The following is a 23,890-nucleotide window of genomic DNA, read 5'->3' as shown; positions in this document are numbered from 1 at the left end:
CGGTCGTTAGCTCACGGTGGGTGATGTCTCGTCTCCAAAGGCTTTGCGCAGGTTTTTCTCCCACGCTTTCATGCTATACACCACGTAGCATGCTGCCTCACGAACGTCGCAACTCATGCCCCCCTTTTCCACAGTCGTTGTGTATATCCAGGTAAGGATAAAAGTTACATTTCCATCCATCCATCCATCTTCTATACCGCGTAATCCTACTCAGGGTCACGGGTAAAAGTTACATTTTCCAAAGAAATTTAACTCGCTGGGACGGGCAGTCCATAGGTAGTCGGTACCTAGCCGCCCAAGGATTGGATTGCATTGCGACGGCTCGACTATGGAGTTGTCCCGTTCTGTGAGACCTTTGGGCCGTCTCGCCGCATCGTTACCCTTCAGTTTATATGACGGCACAGCTCATACCCCAAGACTTGAATCAGATCTATTTGAGAAGCAGTCATCCAGCCGGCGAACATGAAACCCTCATTTGCATAGTTTCCGTTAAACGGGGCGGGCCTCGGACGAGGTGGCCGAGAGGTTAAGGCGATGGACTGCTAATCCGTTGTGCTCTGCACGCGTGGGTTTGAATCCAATCCTCGTCGCAAGCTTCTCACGTTGCCTCCTCTTTCCAGCAATGTCTGGCTTTGTTGCAGTCTGTCTCACACCTACAAGGCCTACAACCGGGAAGCTTTGTACAGGTCCCTGAGCTGGCACTAGAGAGGGTGGAGAAATGTGAAGAGCTAGCACTGTGGCTACGTGTTTCGCGACCGTGAGCTGTATTTCAATGCTTTTTGGCCACAGCTGCTGTAAGGCTCTTGCGTCTCTGGAGGTCAGTCAACGCAGAGCGCATTCCGCAGTCCAGACGACAGGGGCGAAGAACCTGCACCGAAACCTCTTTTTTGCTCCACACACCGGGATGTAATTTCATACGCGTGAGCTATGTCAGCAAGAGGTTAAGGTGATGAGCTGCCAGTCCGCTGTGCACAGCCCATGTGGGTTTGGACCCTATTTTTCTTGTAAAGACCTTGCTTAAGCGCATTCTGTAAAGGGAGCGTGCATGGTGCAGACACTGTTGGCGTCTGCATGAGCAGTTAGTCTGAAGGGGAAATTAGGGTCAGGTGTTTTCAATCAACGGGATGACAATCAGGTGTGAGTGAGCACCCTGTCTTATTTGAAGAAGTGCATGGACTCCACCAATTCACAGTCAGACTGATTGTGTAGAAATGAAGGAAAATCAATCAATAAATCAGTCACTCAATCAGTCAGTCAATCAGTCAGATGTTTGTTTATACTATTTAAATAGGCCCCATTTGGTGGCATCTGTTGCTTACAGCCATACCACTCTGACAAAGCCTGATCTCAGAAGCAAAGCAAAGTTGGGCCTGGTTAGTTCTTGGTTGGGAGACTGAATGGGACTACTAGGTGCTGTAAGCTTTTCATTTAGATAAGTGTTTTAAGCACTTTACTTTCTCCTGACATTGAAGAATATTCATTACTACACCAAAGCAGCCTCCAATTCCTACAGTTTTCTCCCATACATGATAGATGAACTCTAGTGCTACCTAGAACAACCTCCTGGAACTGATCAACTTTATTAAAATCCGGTGGAATTGGGCCATTTTCATGTTGTTTTTCAAGACAATTTTCATATCCAAATGTTCAGCAATTACCATGAAACAGTCCATTTCTGAAAGTCTCCGTATAACCTGTTATAGGAGATGGTGTGGAGTTCTCAAAAAAAAAAAATTATTTATCCCAGGAAGTTTTCAAACAGAAACCCAGACAAGAAGTCAAGGCTTCCATGTTTTTTGACATCCTCAGAAAGATGGGTTAGCCCATGTACATTGTAGATAACAAATTCAGGACCATACAACTCACTAAAATGCTTTACAAATGACACTAGCAAACTGTGAGCAAAGTCATTAAGAATTATACAAAGAGTGGATTGGAGAGTATAAAGATAGCAACAGATAATTAAAATTGCTGTACATTGGTTATGACAGCACATCAAGAAGAACCACTGGACTTGTGTATAACAGAAACTGTCGCAATTTTGTTGCTTTCCACCTCAGTCTTTCTGAGAATTGCCTGGGTTTCCTAGCAAAGTCCTCAGGAATATAACGTCTCAAGCTAACAAGTGTGTCTGAGATTATAACACTTTGGCGAGCAGACAAAAGACAACATAAAGGCCCTGAAGCAAGCCATAAGTCCAGCAGTTTTCACATAACACCAAGACATACAAGGTGCATGTAATCATGTGGAAAGCATGATACCATGCCAATTCCTGCAGCTTTTAAAAGAGATGTTTCAGTATGATGGTCTTCATCAGACATGTTGATAAAAGACTCATCAGTCCTACGTGGGCTGTTGATCTCAGGAAAGGTCATTCTATGGTTGATGTACACACCAGATTGGATGCACTTGTCACAACCTGAATAACCAGTATGTGATTTAATTCCCTTTATAAAAGCTCTAGCTGGAGCATCACACAGGATAGATGTGACATTTAGGAAAAATTGCTTCCCATTTATGGCAAATCCCTTGCTTAACCCTTGCAGTTCACTGACTAGATCTTTCAAATTCATCAGTTTGTGATGTTGGCTTTGATTTACCACAGAACAGAGCAATGACAACTGGTTTCTTAGTATAACCCTGCAGTAACCCTATAATTGGCCAAAACTACAGAGACGAACTTTTAAACAGTGGTAAGACATCCATGTTCAGTTGAAGTTCGAATTCATACTTCTCTAGAACAATAGACCAGACTCTTTCCATGGTTTTGGACAAAGCTTTAAGAATACCAAAATAATGATATGTGCCACCAGCAACACTTTGGATATTAGATGAAGTTATCTCGTCATCTTGCACTGCAGCACCAAGATCATTTTCTCCTAAATGACTTCCAAATGAAGTGAGCATTACATTGACTTTTTTACTGCTCTTTTTCTAACATTCCATCCATCCATAATTTTGTAATGACCTGTCTGGTGCTGGTTCCAGTGTTGACTGTCGCACATTTAAAATCTGTATCCCGTGTTTATGTTTCTGTAAAGCTGCTTTGAGGCAACGTCTATTGTTAAAAAACACTATACAAATAAAATGGAACTGAATTGAAGTTACAGCGTGGTTTTGTACAACCAAGAATATAAGACTGTCTCCTTTTCCCTTTCCTTATCGACAGTAGGAAATGCAACATACACATACAAATATAATATTTGTACACATGCAAGACCATATAAGGCTGCTTCAGTAAAAAAAAAAAAGGGGGGGGGGGGGTCAATTAAAATGAAATATGCAATTACCCATTATATTCTTGGTTTTAACTAGAGATGCACCGATGTATCGGCCGATACCGAAAGGCTATTTTTCATCTATCCATAATTTAAAAATATCTGATAATCTGACAGCACAAAAACTCTAGAAATTACTCAGAAAGTATTGGAGTTTATGGCGCTTGATGATCAACCATGCTCTGTAGTGAAGGACATGGAATTTCAGCGACTGGTAAAACACCTTGAGTCTCGCTACACTTTACCGAGGCGGCGTTATTTCACATTCGTCTACTTACCGGAGTTATACAACCGTATGGCAGATCATATTCACGAGCTTCTTCATAACCACTCCGCGATGAACTTCACCACAGATGTTTGGTCTTCAGATGTAAGCCTGACGAGTACGCTTAATCTCACTGCTCAGTGGCTCCACTGTGACTTTAAACTTAAAGTCTTGCTTCATGCACAAGAACTTCCCGGTTCTCACACTTCATAAGAAACACCTGCATCGCGTTGTAAATCGCGCTGCTCGCAGGTGAACTCTCGCGATACTCCTGGGCAGAACGGGAACTCACATTCCTGCTTTTTAAAGGGCCAGCGGAACATTTTATCCCTAGATGAGAAGGACATCTGTGCACACTGCATGGACAATACACTTAATTAAGGGCTTTAATAACCAGTTTCACAATTGGAAGGTTGTCTTCTTTTTCACCTGGTTATTTATATATAAAAATATCAAGTATTTAGCATATTTGTATTTAGGTACTTCTGTTTCTAAATAAATAAGCATTATGTCATCAAATCACAAGTCTGTTTTGATTTAATGGTCAGAAGCTGTACTATTTGACGAATAACCTAAAATCACAAACATGATACTTGTAAATAAAATCATGTCATATATGCAGTTTATTAGATCCTTAAAGTAAAAAGACAGCTAAATAGTGAAAAACATAATTGTTGGATTTATATGAATGCATGACAATAACTTGCTAATAGTCCATCAACTTAATTGGCATGTGCTCCAGTCAGTGTTGTTCATGGGGAATTTATTCTACAACTTCTACAGTTGTAGTGAACTTCTACAGTGAAAAAAACCCAATCCTTTAAAAAACAGTTAATGAAGCTGAGGCTCGAAGGCGGGTCGCTGGCATAGAAAGTCTGCTGTTACCACTGCAAGTACCAGAAGTCACTGACTGCAAAACTGTGTTTACAAGAAGAGTCACTGCAGTCATCAAAGTCGATGGCATAGAGATCTGCTGGGCTAGCAGTGTGGATGAAAGGGCTCTTGCTTCATTTTGTGCTTATTTTGTCTTCAATTCAACATATCCATCTCATTTGAAGAACACTCTGATTTCTCTTCAGCAATATGTATTGAAACTTACTGTGGATGGTGACAAGCCTCTACCTACTCCAGTTACCAGAGTAATCAACCTCTTACAGTAATATCTGCCAAAAATGCCTCGTCTATTCTGTTGTCCTAAATGCTCTGGGAGAACGATTGTCAAATTAATCCAGCACATTGGTCTCATTCATGCACGAGGCAAATTTTTCAATAACTTGTGGTCTTAATGACTGTCAGAGGACCTTTTCAAAGTATGAGTCCTTTAGATGTCATATTTACCAAAAGCATAAAGACACTGTATTACAACGGACTATGGCTGATGATCCTCAGCATTTGCGATGGTGCAATGACGATGGTGCTTTTGAAGTTTGCAATCCCCTCAGGTCTAAACGTAACAAGCAAAAACTGTGTGCAATCTACTATACAATTGGAAATATGGGTACAAAGAATTACTCTCAGTTAAAACATTCATTTAGCTTTACTTCCTTTTGTTATCATTATTATTCATACTGTGTGAAATGTCAGGATGAGTGGACTGTCCTCTCACCAGGTGAGGAGGTTGATTACCAGGCACTAGATATATACAATGTTGTTGACAAATTACTTATTAGCACTAGATATTATTGCTGAAGACAAAACAGCCCCACTTTATACTGATTTTATTCCTCACCCTTTAATCTATCTTTCTTCTTCTTCTCCTTATTGTTATTATTATTACTAGAGTAGTAGCCTAGTAGTATTCATCTTAGCATAGGATTAGGAAGTGATTTCTAAAAACTGTCAATCACACCTTCATGCTAACACTGTACATGATGTCAATGGTTCACTACTCCTCTTTCTCTCTCTCTCTCTCTCTCTCTCCATAGATACTTACAGGGACCCTCGACTTTAAGTCTTTTTATTGCAAAAGCAACTGCTAAAATAATTATGTGCAGATGGAAAAAAAAACGTATTAGGTTAAGCAAATGTTCTGAGTTCTTTTTCCTAGCAGTTTTTGTCATGTATATGTATTTCATCAGCGCTACTATGAGTTTCTTTTTTTTTTCCCCCGGTAACAATAATATAGCCTTATTCTGTTTACTCAGAAAGACTATAACTTTATTTACAGTTCCTCTCCTTAACTTCAGTCACTTCCTCACTGAAACCTATAATCAGAATAACTCCAAAGCCTAAGGTCTAAGCCTAAGTCTCCACTCTAAATCATGTGTCTAGAACACAGGCTCTGAACTCTTATCTAACACATTTGGTGTTTTATCTGCTCTAAAGCACCCACCTCAGCTCGTGCAGGCCGCTTAATTAGCTGATGACTTGAATCAGGTGAGTTTGGTGCAGGTTCTAATTGAACATCCTCAGGAGTGTAAAGAAGCCTCTCTCTAATATCTTTCTTACCGGTTCAACTCCAACTTCATCACCACCCCAAGAAAGCACTGCATGTTAGTAGTGTTCAGGGTCAGTATCTAAACTGATAGTCTATTCACACACACTAGCACTACTGCACTTCACATCCAGTATTTCCTTCTCTAATGTAGTGGGTTCACTGGTAACAGGTTTGTCTGATTAGTATTCTGGAGAAGGTTAACAATGTCGGTGTGTTGGTTTGGAGTTGTAGTTTGTGTTTGCCATGTTTGTAGTCTGAGGTGCATTCTGGGAAACGGAGTCGCTGGTTTGCTGTGACATGACAATGACACTTGAGAGTTTACTGTTCAAGACTCAGAATTACTATACATTACTATAATTAGCATCAAGCTGCACATGACATTTTATGAAAGTAGTACTATGTTTTTTCTCATTTACGGGTACCTCATACAGTCAAAAGGTTATTGAATTTTAATTATTTTCTTAAAAATAAAATAAAAAAATGTAAAAACTGAGTTGTGATTAGTTGTGAAATTAGACAACACTTGCAGACTCGTCCTCTGAGGTGAAAAAGGTTTATTACAGAAAGATGGTTAATACAGCATAGAAGAAGTATCCCAGAAGACAAAAAAATTTACATGATCATCCTGTTTACAACGTTTACAGCCAGGCTCTTAATGGATGCTGTTACCTTCTTGAGCATCAGTGAATGTTTGCACCTTTTGGAATAGTCGTGTACGAGTCCCTCGGTTGTCCTCAGTGTGAAAAGATGGATCGGAACATCATATAACCGCTACTGGAAACGGCTAAAATATGCAGGAAAAGCAAAGTATGAGAAGGACCTGGAGGATTTTTCTGAAGAACAGTGGGCAGTTTAACTGCTCAGGACAAACAAGGGACTCATGAACAACTATCATAACACATAAAAAGAGTCCTGGATCATTCAGGTAACGACACACAATATTAAGAATCAAACGTGTGTAAACTTTTGAATGGGGGTAATTTTGATTAATTCAGCTATTATCTTGTGGACTATATGTAAACATCTGTTATGTGAAATAGCTTATTCATGGCGGTACTAAATAAGAAACTTAGGATTTTTATGATCAATCTTATTTTGTAAAGAGTATTAAGATTTTGTAGATACTGCAAGTGGTATGTAAACTTCCGACCGCAACTGTATACCCACCCAGCTACCAACACACACACACACACACACACACACACACACACACACACACACACACACACAAATTCAACCATTTAAAAACAGCAAGGACTTTTATAAACAATCAAAAATAGACTACAATATGTACATTTTAAGAAATTAACAAAGAGTCCACAGTTAAAACACTCTAAATACCTTCTTTTTGCAAAAGTTTTCAAAAGTCTTCTCTTGCGCCCGCACTCTCAATCTGATGCCAGCTGGAGCCACCTCTTCATGGTCCCCTCAACCTCCATCTCTGCAGCTTTAGCCGTGAAGAGGTTTCTATGAACATTGGAAGAAAGCAATACATATCGTAAGGTTATTATGAATCTTAAGCATTAATTACGTTTATACCATGGTCAGTGTGAATATTGGATTCTGATTGGCTGGAAGGTGTGCATTATAACCGTTTATTGCACAGGTAGTTCCAGTCAGTTTGATCACTGTGAGCATTTCTAAATCAACGCGCAGCCTACATGCACACACAAACACACACACACGCACAGACACTCGAGCATACAGAGACATTCGTGAACACACATTCGTACACACAGACACTTCTTGCCGGCGCTGTCTGCAACTTTGTCTGCAACAAAAAAAATAACTTTGCTGGTAAAAAGTTACATTATATTTCTCAGCAATGAGGTGTTACCATCACTGTTTGTGAAGTAATTCAACTCACAGTTTTACTACACTACTGCTGCGCAACACTGACTATGTTTACATGGACAGCAGTAATCTAATTATTGACCTTACTCTGAGTAAGATAATAACGTGAATAAGGTGTTTACATGTGTCGCGCCACGCCGTCCGACGTCCCTCCAGAATTTCACATATCAACATACAGTTCGTCTTCGTTATGGTATAGTATACAGTTTTGGGTGTTTTTATTTAATTTTTTTATGAACGCTTTAAGCACAGTTTTTTTTTGTCATGCTGTACGTGCAAATAGACAACTGCTTGAAGCCGTGAACTGCATCCCAAACCGTGCACTTAGCGTCTCTATAGTAGCCGAGATAGATGTATTTTACCTACTACAGGCCTATAGTAGGCAAGTATGCGGATTGGGACGCAGCCGTGCTCACTTGTTCGCCATAAAATGTTGAGCACTGCCGTGTGTGTACGTGTCCTGTCGCAAAATGCGGTGAAAACTCACACAACGTTAATAATGTGATTCAGGTGTTTACATGTCTGTAATACACGTTGATAATGCGACTGAAACAGGAGTACTACATGTCTTAATTCGATTAGTGCTTACTTCCAGTAATGACTTTAATCAGATTAAGGTAATTAAAAATTGCTGTTTACATGGTAGTTTCTTAATCAAAGTATCGTCTTAATCGGGTTAACAGTGGATTATTGTGGTCCATGTAAACGCACTGACTGACTGCTGAGAGGCACATGATGCAGGAAATTCATACATGATTAATCTCTCTGTCTCTGATAGATATCTGTCAATTCATTCAAATAAATGTAATCTCATCACACTACTTTATCTCTGTGTCTGATTTATATCGGGCAAAATTCCAGATCTAACGACCTAACTAATAGAAATTAACTGTCATTTTAAACTTTTAATCAAAGTTTGTGCTTCTAAAATCAATGACAGCTTTAACTTTATTAATTGTGGAAAGACCATGGTATAAGCGGGGTAATCCATGGCTAGATGACGATTTGAACGAGTGGCTCTTTTCCTCCACATCATGCACTAAAATCGTTTAATGCACATCTAGCCGTGGATTACCCCTTACATATCATCTGAGAGAGACAGCTAATTCTGTATGTAAACAGATATACTTACCAATCATGACCTCTCCAAGTTTGAGAGTGGCCAGTGAAGTCTTTCCATCGACTCCTGTCCAATTGAGGTTCTTTGCCAGGGAGTTAGCAGTCACCCTCTTCAGTATGCGCCAGGTGCAGTCGAGCACATCCGCCCTGTCAATAAGCACCAACCAGTTTACCCGAAACCGATGATTTTTAAAACAATAATATAATATAAAATATAAATAATTAATAAGCATGTATTGCCTTGTCAACTGTGTCAGTGCTTCTCACTACTCCTGCAGTTACCCTGCCCTGTGTGCTTTCCATGTTTTGCTCCTCTAACAAAGATTAGGTCATAACTGTTCCCTCATATCAAAGTGTGTCACCTTGAGAAAACAAACACTCTCAGTAGCTGTGTAAATGTGCAAGCAATTGTTAACAATAAAAGGAAAAAAATTCTCACCAGTTTTTGCTTGCAATCTGGGCTCTGTTGCATCCTTTGTTCCAGACTATGCAGTTGAGGAAGATCTTGCAGGGCAGTAAATCTTCATCAGTATCCAAAGACTGCACCTGGAACACCTGTAGTTGAAGCAATCTCATTGGTTTGTTGGTCCAGCACCATCTCTAATTTAGTCAACACCTCCCTCAGCATGGCTATGGTAAAGAAGTTAACAATATTTACAAACGATACACACTACAAAACTGTACAACTCCATCCTCAGTCTTATTCCTAACCTACACAAATTCCAGTAAGATGGCTGAGTGGAAATCACGGTTAATTAATACTTACAAAAGAAAGTCAATCAGAAAGCAGAAGAATACTTGGTACAGCCGATACTGAAAAAAAAAAACTTATCGTATCATTCTTTTTAAAATTTTAGTATCAACTTGGTACAGATACTTTTGACATCACAACTTACCAATTACAACATCCTTGAATTGCATGGATGCCAAGGATATTGTCCCATTCATTTATAACAGATAGCTGCACAGTGACAGGGGCGGCTGTGGATCAGGTGGTAGAGCGGGTTGTCCACTAATCGTAGGGTTGGCGGTTCCCAGCCAGCATGACTCCACATGCCAAAGTGTCCTTGGGCAAGACACTGAACCCCAAGTTGCTCCCGATGGCAAGTTAGCGCCTTGCATGGCAGCTCTGCTACCACTGGTGTGTGAATGGGTGAATGAGACACAGTGTAAAGTGCTATATAAGTGCGCCATTTACCATTTTACCATTTAGTGACGCAGAAGCGGAGTCCATTCCATTCTGTGGTGTTTTAATTAACGGAAGTAAAAAAAGAGATGAAGAGAAGGGTGGGGTCTTAGGAAGCAATAAAAAGAACAGGTGACTAGGTGAGAGAAAGCAGGACGCGGAAATGAGCGCCAGGTGGGAATGGCGGAACTGATGGTGTGCGTTTGCCAAGGACCATGCTAATGCTCTTACTGTGGATTATAACCTTGTGGATATTGATTCAGGAGGCTGGCGAACACTTCGGGAATATTCTGCCAAGGTGAATAAACGAGTGAGCGGAGTTTTGAGGGTTCGGAGGCACATCACGGGTTTGTGATCCTTTCTTTAATACTTTTGTGGAGAACCAGTATGTTTAAATCGTTGGATGTTACTGTCTGTAAAGAACTCCGAGTGTTAAGCGGAATCTGACTGCCGGTTTCCCATGCTTTCGGGTTCACGAACTCCCGTACGCCTAAATCACCGCCATTGAAGTGCAGCTTTAAAGTGAACAACTTTTTTGTTTTGGTTAAGAATTATTTTGGGGTTAAATGTTTTATTTTCTGCGTTTTGTGTGTGAAAATGTTCTTTTATGAATAGAGCCTTATTTACTTATGGGTGCGTTTATTAATGCCACGTAGGGGAACTTTTTGGTTTTCATTATTTAGGTTTCTATGACTGAAACGATCTGTATTTTCTTATGTTTATTGCATAAATAATAATAAACTTATTTTGTAAGAATTGAGTAGCCTTATTCTGAGTGATGTCCAAATTATAAGTTATAAGTGACTGTTAATTTGAACTGTCTGGCGTCCAAACCCCATAAGGTACCACGCTACAGAGTGGCGCCCAAATGGGGACCGAACCGTAAGATTTAGAAAGTTTAGTTGGGGTACTGAACTTAACAGACTTGGACATTTGCGTTATTGATGGACTTGTCCATTGTTAATTATTGTGAAATACAGTGTGTACATATATTTTCAGTTTTTCTGGTTGGTGTTTACATGAAATGTATGGTTATTGAGAACATCCAGGAGTCTATGTAACTACTTGCTGCTCTGTATTGTTTCTCTTCTTCCCTGGCCATGTCTACCCCTACCCCTCGAATCAAGCGCATCATTACTCTTGTCTTCTTGATGAAGGAAAGGGCCAGGCTCCCACATTCAGTGGAAAAGCAGAGACTGCCTGTGATTTTGCAAGCAGCTGTTATCTGCCTTGCACCAAAAGCTCAATGGAAGGGAAACCGCTCCCAGCCTTTTTCGGGCGTAGACCTCTCGCTGATAGGTGAACTTGGTGACCAGTACTTTATGGAAAATTTTCCAGTCACGCACAGAGTCTTACTGAGCAACAAAAGAGCCAGGCTTCCACTTTCTGTAGAAAACCAGAGACTCCCTTTCATTTTGTAAGCAAATGTTAACTGCTTTGCTACAAAGGCACAAAAGAAGGAAATCTGCTCTGTCCAAGGTCTCGCTTTCCGGCTGTTCCTAGAGGACCTGATCCTACGGTGATGACAACCGGTCAGTTATTAAAGCAAAGTTCAAAATTGCTAGCTTGTTTCTGCCCAGTCTCGAACCAGGGACCTTTTGCGTGTGAAGCAAACGTGATAACCACTACATTACAGAAACCACGACAGAAACACCCTTTAGCTGTTGCCTATGGTCTGCTGATGAGAAGAGCACATAGTTAAACTTTTGTTCAGCCATCTGCTTTGAAATGTGATCCATGTCTATCTCCATGAAAGACTTGGCAACAAATGCCACACATGTCTCAAGATTTTCAAAATCACTGAACCTTTCCTCAGATTCCTGCCCAAGCCTGGACAGGAGGTCACAATACTCGAGTACATTCAAAACTTTGGTTGCATTTGCATGGCTTTCTTTCTATCTTTACCAATGACGGGAAGTGTTGCAATCTTTTGTTTTTCAATTGCTGAAGGTAAAATGACAGTTTTGCTTTAAATACCTTCACAGCACTGATCATATCACATATGGTTTTGTCTTTACCTTGTAACTGAAGATTGAGCTGATTCAGTTTCTCTGTCACATCAGCCAAGAATGCAAGATCAAGCAGCCATCAGACAACAGGTTAGTGTCGTCCCCCCCAGTTCCATTAAAGCCGTAATTTCACTCACCAAGGAAATAAAACGATGAAGTACCTTACTCCTACTCAACCATCTGACTTCTGTATGAAGGAGATCGCCATACTCTGCAGAAATTTTGAATACAAATTCTTACATTCAGCCATAATCCAGTCCAGACATTCCGTCATCTGCTCCGTGCAGCACTGCTTCATACACGCTGTAGGAGAAAATAAAGACTTCAGATCATCACCATCATCACCATCATTATCACCATCACCATCATCGTCGTCACCATCATCGTAATCATCATCATCATCATCATCATCGTCACCATCATCGCCGTCATATCATCGTCATTGTCATCATCATCACCATCGTTATCATCATCATCGTCGCCGTCATCATTATCTTCATCGTCATCATCATGGTCATCATCTATTGTCATCATCATCATAGTCACCATCATCGTCATCATGATCATCATCGTCAACATCATCGTCGTCATCAACATCGTCAACGTTGTCACCATGATCATCACACTCCAATGCCCTACAAAACCCTAAAAAAAACTCAGAAAACCTCCGAAACCCTCCGAAATGCTAAAAAACTCAAAACCCGCCAAAACAGTCCAAAAACCCCTCAAACCCTCCAAACCTGAAAAAACTCTCCAAAAAAAAACCCCCTCAAAACCCCAAAAGTTGCAGCTTTATTACAGATGTGTTGAAAATGTTTAATTTCTCAAGGGTTTACATTGGAGACCCCCTAATGGTCAAAAGAATAAAGACATGTAGAACTGCAGCACAGTAAACCTTTACTGTGTGTAAAGGCCAAGAAGAAATAAGCAGCTGATATACACATCAGATAAAGTATTTCCTGAAGGAGCCGGGCCAGACTGGGACAGAAACTGGGTCTCACACCCACCCGGTCCTCCCCATACACAATAATACATGTTTGATGTGAACATTAATAAAGCTATTGACCTGTAGCTGCATGATTTCATGTACAGTGCTGCTGTCACATGATTAGCTGAGTGTATATGGGCCATTGTTCCAGTGATACAAGAGAGACTATAATAATTAGAAAATATATTTATAATTAAAATCTACAAGTTAATATAGGAAATTTAAGTAAGACTAGTGAATTTAAATTCAATTTGCATATCCCTCATCAAAAAAAAAGTTGAGCAGACACGACAGTACGTTTTTTTATCCATTAACACGCATATGTACATAAAATTAATCAGATCTCTACACTTAAAGGTCGTAAACCCTGTTACCTCAGTGTCAAGCCTGTTACCCTTGTGTAACCAGTGTTACCTCAGTGTCAACCCTATTACCCTTGTGTAAACAGTGTTACCTCAGTGTCAAGCCTGTTACCCTTGTGTAAACAGTGTTACCTCAGTGTCAAGCCTGTTACCCTTGTGTAAACAGTGTTACCTCAGTGTCAAGCCTGTTACCCTTGTGTAAACAGTGTTACCTCAGTGTCAAGCCTGTTACCCTTGTGTAAACAGTGTTACCCTCACGTCAACTATAAAGTTTGTATCTCCATGTGGTATTCGTGTACTGTGAAGTATCTGGTGTTAAATTTTGGGAAAATGAAGAAAACTAAAGTACAAGTTACACTCTAAACACAAGCTCCATTAAATCATCTTCAGAGAAATGCTGTTACTACAGACTTCGTATAGTAACTGATACTCTAGATAAATATCCCCGCTCATGCCAAGGGACCAAGTGGACACACACATTCATGATAAAAAGAGACTTTATTTACAGTTTACATTTTCATATCACTATAATTTGATTAAAATTACACCTCTTATTTAACAGTTCAGATCAGTAGTTCATAGAGTACAGAAGATACCAATAAGGCCACATTGTGAAGCACACACACATAAAAGGACACATTTTGATATTTTGTAAAATAGTTAGTAAAATTAGAATAATTTTAAGATTTATTTATTTATTTATTTATTTTTAAATAGCAAGCTTTTTGTGCCAATTGACAGGCGTGTCTGAGTCAGTGAGGGCGGAGCTTAAGTATAATCTGAACTGTATAACATCACCACTAGCTTCTGTTTTTATTTCTTTAGTATTTGTGGGCATAAAAGCCTGCCTATAATTAAACAGTATAATAGTTTAGTAATATCAGCTGTGCTAGCCCGTCACCTACCCACAGCACTAGTTAACATAGCGAACATTAACGTTACCTACCCAGCAGTCGCTATACAGCATTAAATAGATGATCAAGCTGAACAAGTGGAAAGAAAAGCTAACGGATGTCACATGATTAAGTTGAAAAAAATTCACATAAGCTCCACCCATACTGAACCAGGAACACCTGTCACATGGCAAATTCAGTATATACTGACTGTGTGTGCGAGAAAGAGAGAGGTAATGCAACATGTCCAGCAGAGGGAGCTGGTGAACTATGTGTTTCTCCAGTACACACACCCCAGAGATAAAAGAGAAGAGAGATTTTCCTCCCATTAACCACAGCATGAGGTCATTCATTAACTCACACACAGAAATGAAATAAAATGCATTTTTAAATCCAAACCTGTGACTGTAAATGTATGTATAGTGTATGTGAACATGTACGCATGTGTGTGTGTGTGTGTGTTTACAGTCACAGTGTGTTTTGCTGGTCTCCTAGCTGCAAGTTTCACTCTCAAAGGCGGGCTTATCGTAGTGCAGTGGCACTTCAAACACACTGCCTCCAAACCTGCAAGCCAATCACAGCACAGGGTACAGCCATTGAATAGAGCCTCCATATGGAAGTGTACCTCTGCACTGAGGAGCACACCCTCCTAAACAGTTAGGGCAGCTACGAGAAAACAGGTTCCCAGTCCATCACTGAATGCAGAAATACATAACCAGAGCCATCTCTCCCTACAGCTCTTGCCTGGCGTCCCACTGAAGATAAGCAGGGTTGAGCCTGGCCAGTACTGGGAGACCTCCTGGGGAAAACTAAGCTTGCTGATGGAAGTGGTAATAGTGAGACCAGCAGGGGGGGCTCACCCTGTGGTCTGTGTGGGGTCTAATGCCCCAATATAGTGACGGGGACACTACTGTATAAACAGCACCGTCTTTTGGATGAGACATTAAACTGAGGTCCTGACTCTCTGTGGTCATTAAAAATATAAAACATAAATAAAAATAAAATAAAATAAAAAAAAAGAGTAGGGGTATAACCCCAGTGTCCTGCCCAAATTCCCTCATTGGCCTTCTCAATCACCCCCTAATAATCCCCATCTCTGAATTGGCTACATCACTCTCTCCTCTCCAGTAATAGCTTGTTTGTGGTGGGAGTTCTGGAGCACTATGACCGCTGTCCCATCATCCAGGTGGAGGATACACACTAGTGGTCTCCTCCCAGTGTAAAGCACTTTGAGTGTCTAGAAAAGTGCTATAGAAATATGACTGTAACCAAGTAACTTGAAGATGCCCCACCTGCCAGAGAAAATCACCATTAAACCTACCCTGGATCTCCACAGGTCAACTCAGTGACAAGACCAAGACCAAAAACTGTCAGCCACTGTGAAGAACACCGCTGCTGAGCTATTCCCATTATATGGAGAAAAGTATTAGAACAGCAAGGGCAATTATTTTTGGTTTGCTATATACGGGAAACATTTGGGCTTGAGATCAAATGATGAATAGTTGATTAACAAATTTAGATGTAAATATTAGGAAATTAAATTATGGTCAAACAACTTAAAATATGGCACCTTGTGTTTAAACCTACCCATTTTTCAAATGATCGAAAATATTGGAACATGTTTGGAATGTCCTTAAAATGACCGACATATCTCAAACCCAAATGTCTTCAGTGTATAGTAAAAACAAATCCTGGGCTTCAGAGGGAACTGTATTGACAGACCAGCGCATGTCCTGACACCATGTTTCCATCGAACCCAGGACAAGAATATCAGCGTTCTCACAGACCTTATGGCCTCTCGTCAATTGAGCCACAATCTTGAATCTTTTTGTGGTCATGCTAGTATGTTTAGTCCAAATACAGGTGTGTGCTTCCAAAATAATACCCCCCCGCCCCACACACACAGTGAACAAACTAGCTTATTAGCAGCAGCTTCTGGAATTCAGCAAGGCAGGCTGAAACACACGAAGGTGAGAAGTGCACACACACACACACACACACACACACACACACACACTGTGTGTGGTCAGCAGGACCCAGCTGCTCTGTTGCATGCAGAGATTCATATCCAGAAAAGGCAGCATCGCTGTGTGAGAGACTCGGAGTTGGGGTGTGTGCTGGAGACTGAGTCACAGTGTGTGTGAAAGTACTCAGTGCTGCTGGGAAACGAATGCAAAGCAGAAGTGACCGTCTACATGTGCTGCTCCTCAACATCCGTCTCTAGAGAGATGAGAAACTCTCATGAATCCATTTACGCACACACCTCACCTCTACTCTGAGGGATTTGAGGATGACACACGTACATCGGGCAGGTCCTGTGATCCATCAGCCATGGCTCAACACATGCCTTATGGAAGAAGTGACCACACAGACAGACAGACAGACAGACAGACACACACACACAGGGTAAGTCTTACAGGGTTTCAGAATGTAAAGTTTCGAGTCCAGAGCTCTGAGGTGTACACTGGCACACGCTCATGAGTACAGTCACAGCTGCAGGATATGGAGGAGGAAGAGGAGGAACCAGAGACGAAAGAGGAAATATGAGAGGAGTGGGAGGAGCCAGAGGACGAGCCAGAGCCTAGTGAACACATGGTTGAGTGCGAGGAGGAAGAGGAAGGTGATGGTAAAAAGCTTCACTGACGTTCAACTGGCCTCTAGTGAAGTTGTGCATCAGTGTGCAGCCACTGAAGTGCAGAGTCCAAATGATGTCACACATCAAGAGGAATCGTTTGATTCACTGGTGCATTCTGGGAAACAGTGTTTGTCTGAAGGGAGGAAACAGGAAGCACTGGACTTTTTTCTGAAGGCCACTGACATTAACACTGGAGACAGTGAGATACAACTGCTCATCAGCTTACTGTATAGACACCTGAGTCACTGACACACACACACACACCTGCTCATCATCCAACCATACAGACACAGTCACTGACACACACAGTGTGCTCCGCCTGCTTGCCCTTTATGTATGTTATACAACATGGCTAAATTTTTTTGACTTTTTCTTCAATTAAAGCACTGAGATGAACAGCCACATCTGTTTCAGATTCATATTTACACTTACTCTTGCACTATTAACACTAAATCCCATTACCTGTATTTATGAATATTAACATTTGCTATTTTCATTACTTCTGCTACTCCAATTAATAATCTTGCTGTTCATATTGTTATTTAATAATATAACTGTCAATCCAGCATCTAAAATTCTCACACCCCAACCAGACATCCCAAATAGCAAGTACGTTTGGGCCACATGTGGGTATTATCCGTCACATATGGCCTAGATATAGCACTGCTGAACAGATATGGGCCAAATTGTGACCATATTTGTCCTCGTCCTGCAGAGTATCCTCATTAGAGAACAGCAAGTCATGACGGGACACGCCAAACACATTCATGCCCTTCAGAGAGGAGATGTGGCCGAATGGAGGACGAGTACGTGTCCTCCAGTGTGAAAAGCTCCTTCAGCTCCTGCTTAGAGAAGTACCGACATGGGTTCTTATCACCCGTCCTCTGGTGGATCAAAGAGTTCTTAAACACCTATAGTAGGAAAACACACACGTGCACATACATGTGCAAATACACACACAAGCACACACATGACGAAATTATATCGTATAGATGTACCGGTTCAAGTAAGAATTTTAAATACGCGACCAGGAAGAAAAAAAAAAAAATGTTTGTACACCCTGGTGTCACGAATCAAGGATGGGTTCGGAAGCAATCACAGATATATAACATTTATTATATGAACAAACAACAAAACATAGACACTACGACAACTAGGCAAAGTACTGTGGCATGAAACAAAACATGTAACATGGTAGTCTAATACAACAAAAGACAGTGAATCAGTGCAGACAATGGCTATATATACACGAGTGCTCATTAACCAAAACGTGAATCAGGTGCAGGTGGTCATGTGACATGTAGTGCAGTGCAGTGGCTGATGGGAAGTGGAGTCCAGAGCTTCCTGATACGTGACAGAACCCTCCCCCAAGGGCGCTACTCCCGGAGCGCCCAAAATTATGCGTCCTCCATCTGGTGGTCCTGGCTCCCTGGAGAAAATGTCCCCCGCAAAATCAGGAGGCCGGGCGGCTTCTACAATGGCACAGGGAGGCTGAGATATTTCCTTGGCAGAGCATGAAAGCGGCGCGACGTCCCCAGCTGAACTGGAAGGCCGAGAGAAGTCCCCCGTGCGGCCAGGGCGAGGAGCGTGGGTCTCCTCGAAGCAGAAGGGGGAACACTAGTTGCCATGGAGCAGGCGGGTTGAGCGACGACCTCAGCTGAACGGGGAGTCTGAGCGACGACCTCAGCTGAACGGGGAGGCTGAGGCTCTGAGGTCACTATGTGAACCGTGTCGGCGGACTGGGGCATGGGCGGAGCTTGGCGGTGCGTGTTGGCGGACTGTGGCGTGAGCGGAGCTTGGCGGTGCGTGTCGGCGGACTGTGGCGTGAGCGGAGCTTGGCTGGGCGTGAGCGGCATTTGGTCATTTGGGTCAGTAGGCCTGAACGTGAACTCAGGGACGCGAGGCTTGATTTGGACCTCAGGGACGCGAGGCTTGGCTGGGACCTTAGGGACTTGAGACTTGACTGGGACTCGGACACCAAAGCCTGGTGCTAGTGCCTCCCCGCTGACCCTTTGCTGGAGCTCGGCAGGTGAGCCCACCTCGTGGAGCTCAGGTTCGAGCTCTGAGGTCACCCTGTCGGTCCCGGGCTGGGTCTCTGTACTGAACACAAACTCCCCCTTGTACCTGGACTCCTCCTCCTGTTGGCGTAGCATGGCGTAGTCCTGCATGAACATAGGCGGTAAGTTGAAGCCCAGGTAATTCCTGGCATCCTGCTGCTTTCGTAGCGCAGCTTGGTAATCTTCCGACTGTTGGCGCAATGTGGCAAAGTACTCCACTAACATTGGTGGCATCCTGACGCCCCAGATATCCATCTTGGCGATCTGCTGCTTCTGATTGTTGGTCTTTCGTTCTGTCACGATTCAAGGTTGAGCCAGAAGCAATTGCAGTATATAACATTTATTTAAACAATCAAAGAACAAAACTAAGACAACTAGGCAAAATACTGTGGCATGAAACAAAACACGGGAACACGAAAGTCTAAGACAACGAAAGACTGTGAATCAGTGCAGACAATGGCTATATACACACACACACACACACACACACACACACACACACACACACACACACACGCGCGCTCATTACCAAAACGTGAATTAGGTGCAGGTGGTCATGTGACGTAGTGCAGTGCAGTGGCTGATGGGAAGTGGAGTCCAGAGCTTCCTGATACCTGGCACATGTGTTTGTTTGTTTTGTTTTTTTAAAAAAGTTTTTAAATAATAACAAGAACATTAATACTGAAATAACACACACACAAATATGCTGTGAAATCTTAAACTTTTTAAATGTTATATTTAAATTTTTTGCACATACTCAACATCTCCCAGATTCATCAAGAGCTTCACCCAGGTTACTTTTCTTAAAGTTCTCAAATGAACAGAGCTCCTTACTGCTTCCCCTGAGGTCCACAGGAACACTGCTCTTTTTAGGGCTTCAACAACTAGTTTTATAAACAAATACTCTCGACTGTTTTTAATCAACTACTCCTGGGTAGCTGGAGTACTACTCCACTAAGCTTTTGTGGAGTGCCTTAAGCAGAATGAACTTAAGAATGCATTTATGCGACTTATTAGAAGGAATGTAAAAAGTGAGTTCTTAAAATAAATAAATGAAAATAGATAAATAAAACCTGAGATGTATCTTGATCTCTGGTTTCCCTTATCGATGGCTTGTAACTTGCTTATCCAAGTCGATGGATGTAACTACCACCCCAAAGTGACAGAGAAAGGATACATGGCGTAATGGACTATCAAATATCAACAGATATTAAATGAAAACCTGACTGCCTCTGACAGAAAGCTTCAAATTGGCCGTCGTTGGATCTTCCAGCAGGACAGTGATCCAAAACATACATCAAGATCAACACAAAAACGGTTTACTGTTACTGTATTTGTTACACAAATACAATCACACACACACGTTTGTAGTGCTTGTGTAGTTTCAGTTTGAATGTGTAAGCTCTGGGAGATTCACACACTAGAGGGTTTGAGTGGTTTCCCCCTGCAGTGTCTCCAGTATTACAAATGCAGTAAAAATGGGAGACAGGAGTTAAGTGGTGCAGAGACACACACACACACACACACACACACACACACACACACACACACACACACATACTGACTGGTATGTAAATACCTGTTATATTTCTCCTCCCTGTTTGCATCATTGATATTCAAAGACCTGCAAATAAACCAGACACAAACACACATAAGCTCAATGATACACACCTCTCAGCTCAGGGGTGCATTAACACAGCAGCCTGCACTCTGACCCCCACCTCATTATACTTTAATAATGTCCAGTGGATATATTCTGATGTATATATAACAAGTTCAATCACCTGATTTCTTTAGCTTTTGATACTCTCTGGCTGCTCCTAAGGCCATACAGACTTCATATAAATCCATAATGAACTTTTTCACACTAACTGTTGTTACCCAGATGAGGATGGGTTCCCTTCTGAGTCGGGTTCCTCTCAAGGTTTCTTCCTCTTAAAACATCTTAGGGAGTTTTTCCTTGCCACCGTCGCCACTCAGTGGCTCGCTCAGTTGGGATAAATTCACACCTTTAATATCTGTATACCGTGTTGATATTTCTGTAAAGCTGCTTTGAGACAATGTCTACTGTATAAAGCGCTGTACAAATAAAATTGAACTGAACTGCACTTACTCCTAAGGTCAGATCAGGTTAACGTTCTTTGCTTCCCCATGAGGCACAATAAGTTTACAGACTTTGAAAGTAACACTGGCTTGATCTAAGACAGTGAAAAATAGTCAAGTGCACATAGCAAGCTTTGTTTCATGCTTTGTGTCGATGATCAGCTCACTGTATTGGGACAAATTTATATTATATATATATATATATATATATATATATATATATATATATATATATATATATATATATATATATATATATATATATATATATATATATCTCTGCAGATCGCATATTTAAGCCAAACACATCCAATTTGGATCTACATCTTATCGATCACCACACATCCATGAAGACTTTCCTGTACATCACAGATTAGATTTTTGACTTTTCGGTCACAAAACATCCAGACTGATTGATTAATACTAGCTAATTTATTTGTAATTGTTCATATAAAGGTCATATTTTCTAGACAAACTATTTACTGTTAGCTGCTGATCTATTGCCAATATCCACAAACATTTGAAAGCAGCAAAACATTTTATTTGGGATTAAGTAGAAGGCTGTCTAGAAGTAACATTTTGCCCAACTCCTCACCTCTGCCAGCAGTGAGAGTGCATGATGTGGCCACAGCTGCCGGTATGGGTACCAAAGGACAGGTCAGGGTGCATGAAGAGGGGATCACAGCTCTCTGTAACACACATGTATACTCCAGAAATAAGCACACTGGCTACTCAAACCTATCCAATTACTTGACTTGCACACTGTAAACCATAACCTTACCTGGATTGTGAGGGGGTCTTTTGCGGTTCTTGGACATGACCGGAGAGCGTTGGACAAAGGCAGCGAGCACCATGACGGCGCCATCAGGTAGGATCTCCTGCGCTTCGTGACACAGGATACACATCTCCATCTGCCTCCTCTCTCCTCCTCTGGCACGCCAACGACGAGGTCCCACACACACCAGAGCACTGTCACATGAACTGGGGCTGTACCAAGCAGAGACGGATGGTTACAAGTACACTATAACCTTAATTTTATGTTAAGGTCCCTCTGAATTTGTTAAAATAATCAATGTTGAATAAATGATTTCATCTTTTTTTACTCACCAGGAAATTGCTAAAAATGGCCTAGGATCCTCTCTACTCATTTACCCCAACAGAAAATGCTCGAAATGAATATGCAAGATAAAGAGTTTAAGGATGGGAATTTACTTATGTTATGTGAAGACCACCATTATATGCAAGAACTTTTAGGACAAAGAACAGACAACTGCTCAGCAAAGTCAAGGAAGTGTTGATGCATGCATTTACTGACATAAATGTACTGCCTGGATATTGAGAATACAATACAAGTTGACTTATTAAGAACGCTGTGTCACTACGAGCATGCTTAGGTACCCATGCTCTGCTGATGTAGAGGCTGAGGCGTCCAGATTCTCTGAATCCTGCGTGAGCAGATCTATGTACTTATTGATAAAATGACTCTGGCTCTGTAATGTTTGAGCCATGGTCTTTTTCCAGCACAGTTCAGCTTTCCTTTTTCTCTATGCTTTGTCTTTGTCCCACACAGTCTGCAACACACACACACACACACACACACACACACACACACACACACACACGTAGATTTAAGCTCTTCAACACTTTAAAGGGTAATGGTTAATATGTCCGTGGAATAGAAAGTTGCTCAAAGTGTGACCTCCTTGTGACAGTGCCCTGTTCCTTCACAAGGAGGTGCAGCAGCTGTGCACTCACCATCGTTTTAATGCTAACCACCATCTGTGTAGAAAAAGACACATAATTTAGGAAAATACTTCTACAAGAAAACGATACAGCAGTGCAGTTAGAATTACATGCACACACAATCAAAGTCTGCAAAACTAAGCAGATGTTCAATAGAACACACTTGTGCACTAAAAAGTATATACACACACACCATACCATTAAATACTGAAGATGCATTACAATTTTACTAACATTTAATTTGCCTGTTTCTCTTCAAAGTACATACTACAATACATCATCAGTATTGGCCTACACCATGGCCTTCATATGTACATGTTCTGCCTGGTGCAGGTGTCCTGACAGTTTTCACTATATGGAAAATAAAATGCACACATCACAGTGCATTGAAATTCAGTTTGTGTAGTAAGCAATCCTTACATGTCATTTAAATATTCATGTTGACATACAGCTTTTAAGTAACACGCACAATAATCAACATCAAAACACCCCTAGGGCCACCTACAGATGATCAGCAGCAAAACCGCTTTGTGACAGTGAAGCATTTGTGCTTCACCGTGGTGAGAGGTGCTGCTTTGCCTACCGGCCACGCCACCTTGAGTGGTGTTGCACTGCTTGGATTTCAAACAGGTCTTGATGCAGCACTGCTTTAAACTTCATGGTAAAAACGCTCATCTTTTGTATGTTGCACCTACCTTCAGTGAGCGAATTGCAAAACATGCTAGGCTGCCACCTGGTGGACATATTAGGTGCACGCATAGAGAGAGTAAGGCAAATTGAAAACATAATCAAGATGTAATTTCACTTTAAGGATCCAGCGAATCATGTCTTTGTGCACTTCCAAGTGAGGCGTGCACTGCAAGGTCTCTAACAGAGCCAGGATGCTTGTAGTGTTGCCGGGGGGTTCACCGGGACCTGTGATACAGGTTTGAGACTTTCTATTGTGTGAGATGATGTACAA

General features: G+C 41.5%; 1 protein-coding gene across 1 annotated transcript; it reads right to left on the bottom strand.

The window, feature by feature from the left end:
- Positions 1-16,637: 16,637 nt before the first annotated feature.
- On the bottom strand, positions 16,638-23,654 carry LOC108262629 (uncharacterized). Its single transcript, XM_053684430.1, has 7 exons — positions 22,942-23,654; positions 22,294-22,757; positions 21,968-22,173; positions 21,782-21,875; positions 20,663-20,707; positions 19,307-19,376; positions 16,638-19,188 (listed from the first exon to the last, which is right to left on the bottom strand). The coding sequence occupies exons 2-7, from the start codon at positions 22,332-22,334 to the stop codon at positions 18,499-18,501; spliced, it is 1,146 nt and encodes a 381-aa protein (XP_053540405.1). The 5' UTR covers positions 22,335-22,757; positions 22,942-23,654; the 3' UTR covers positions 16,638-18,498.
- Positions 23,655-23,890: the final 236 nt, after the last annotated feature.

Source organism: Ictalurus punctatus, chromosome 12 (assembly GCF_001660625.3).
Source record: "Ictalurus punctatus breed USDA103 chromosome 12, Coco_2.0, whole genome shotgun sequence".
Classification (NCBI taxonomy): domain Eukaryota; kingdom Metazoa; phylum Chordata; class Actinopteri; order Siluriformes; family Ictaluridae; genus Ictalurus; species Ictalurus punctatus.
The sequence above is the reverse complement of the archived record's forward strand: the minus strand, read 5'-3'. Positions and strand labels throughout refer to the sequence as shown.

Coding starts and splice junctions, on each gene's coding strand:
- LOC108262629 (XM_053684430.1), bottom strand. CDS start 22,334: ATGAGTAGAGAGGATCCTAGGCCATTTTTAGCAATTTCCTG. Junction 20,708..21,781: donor CACTCTCACTGCTGGCAGAG/GTGAGGAGTTGG, acceptor GTTTATTTGCAG/GTCTTTGAATATCAATGATG. Junction 19,189..19,306: donor GGCGTCAGGATGCCACCAAT/GTTAGTGGAGTA, acceptor ATGTTCATGCAG/GACTACGCCATGCTACGCCA.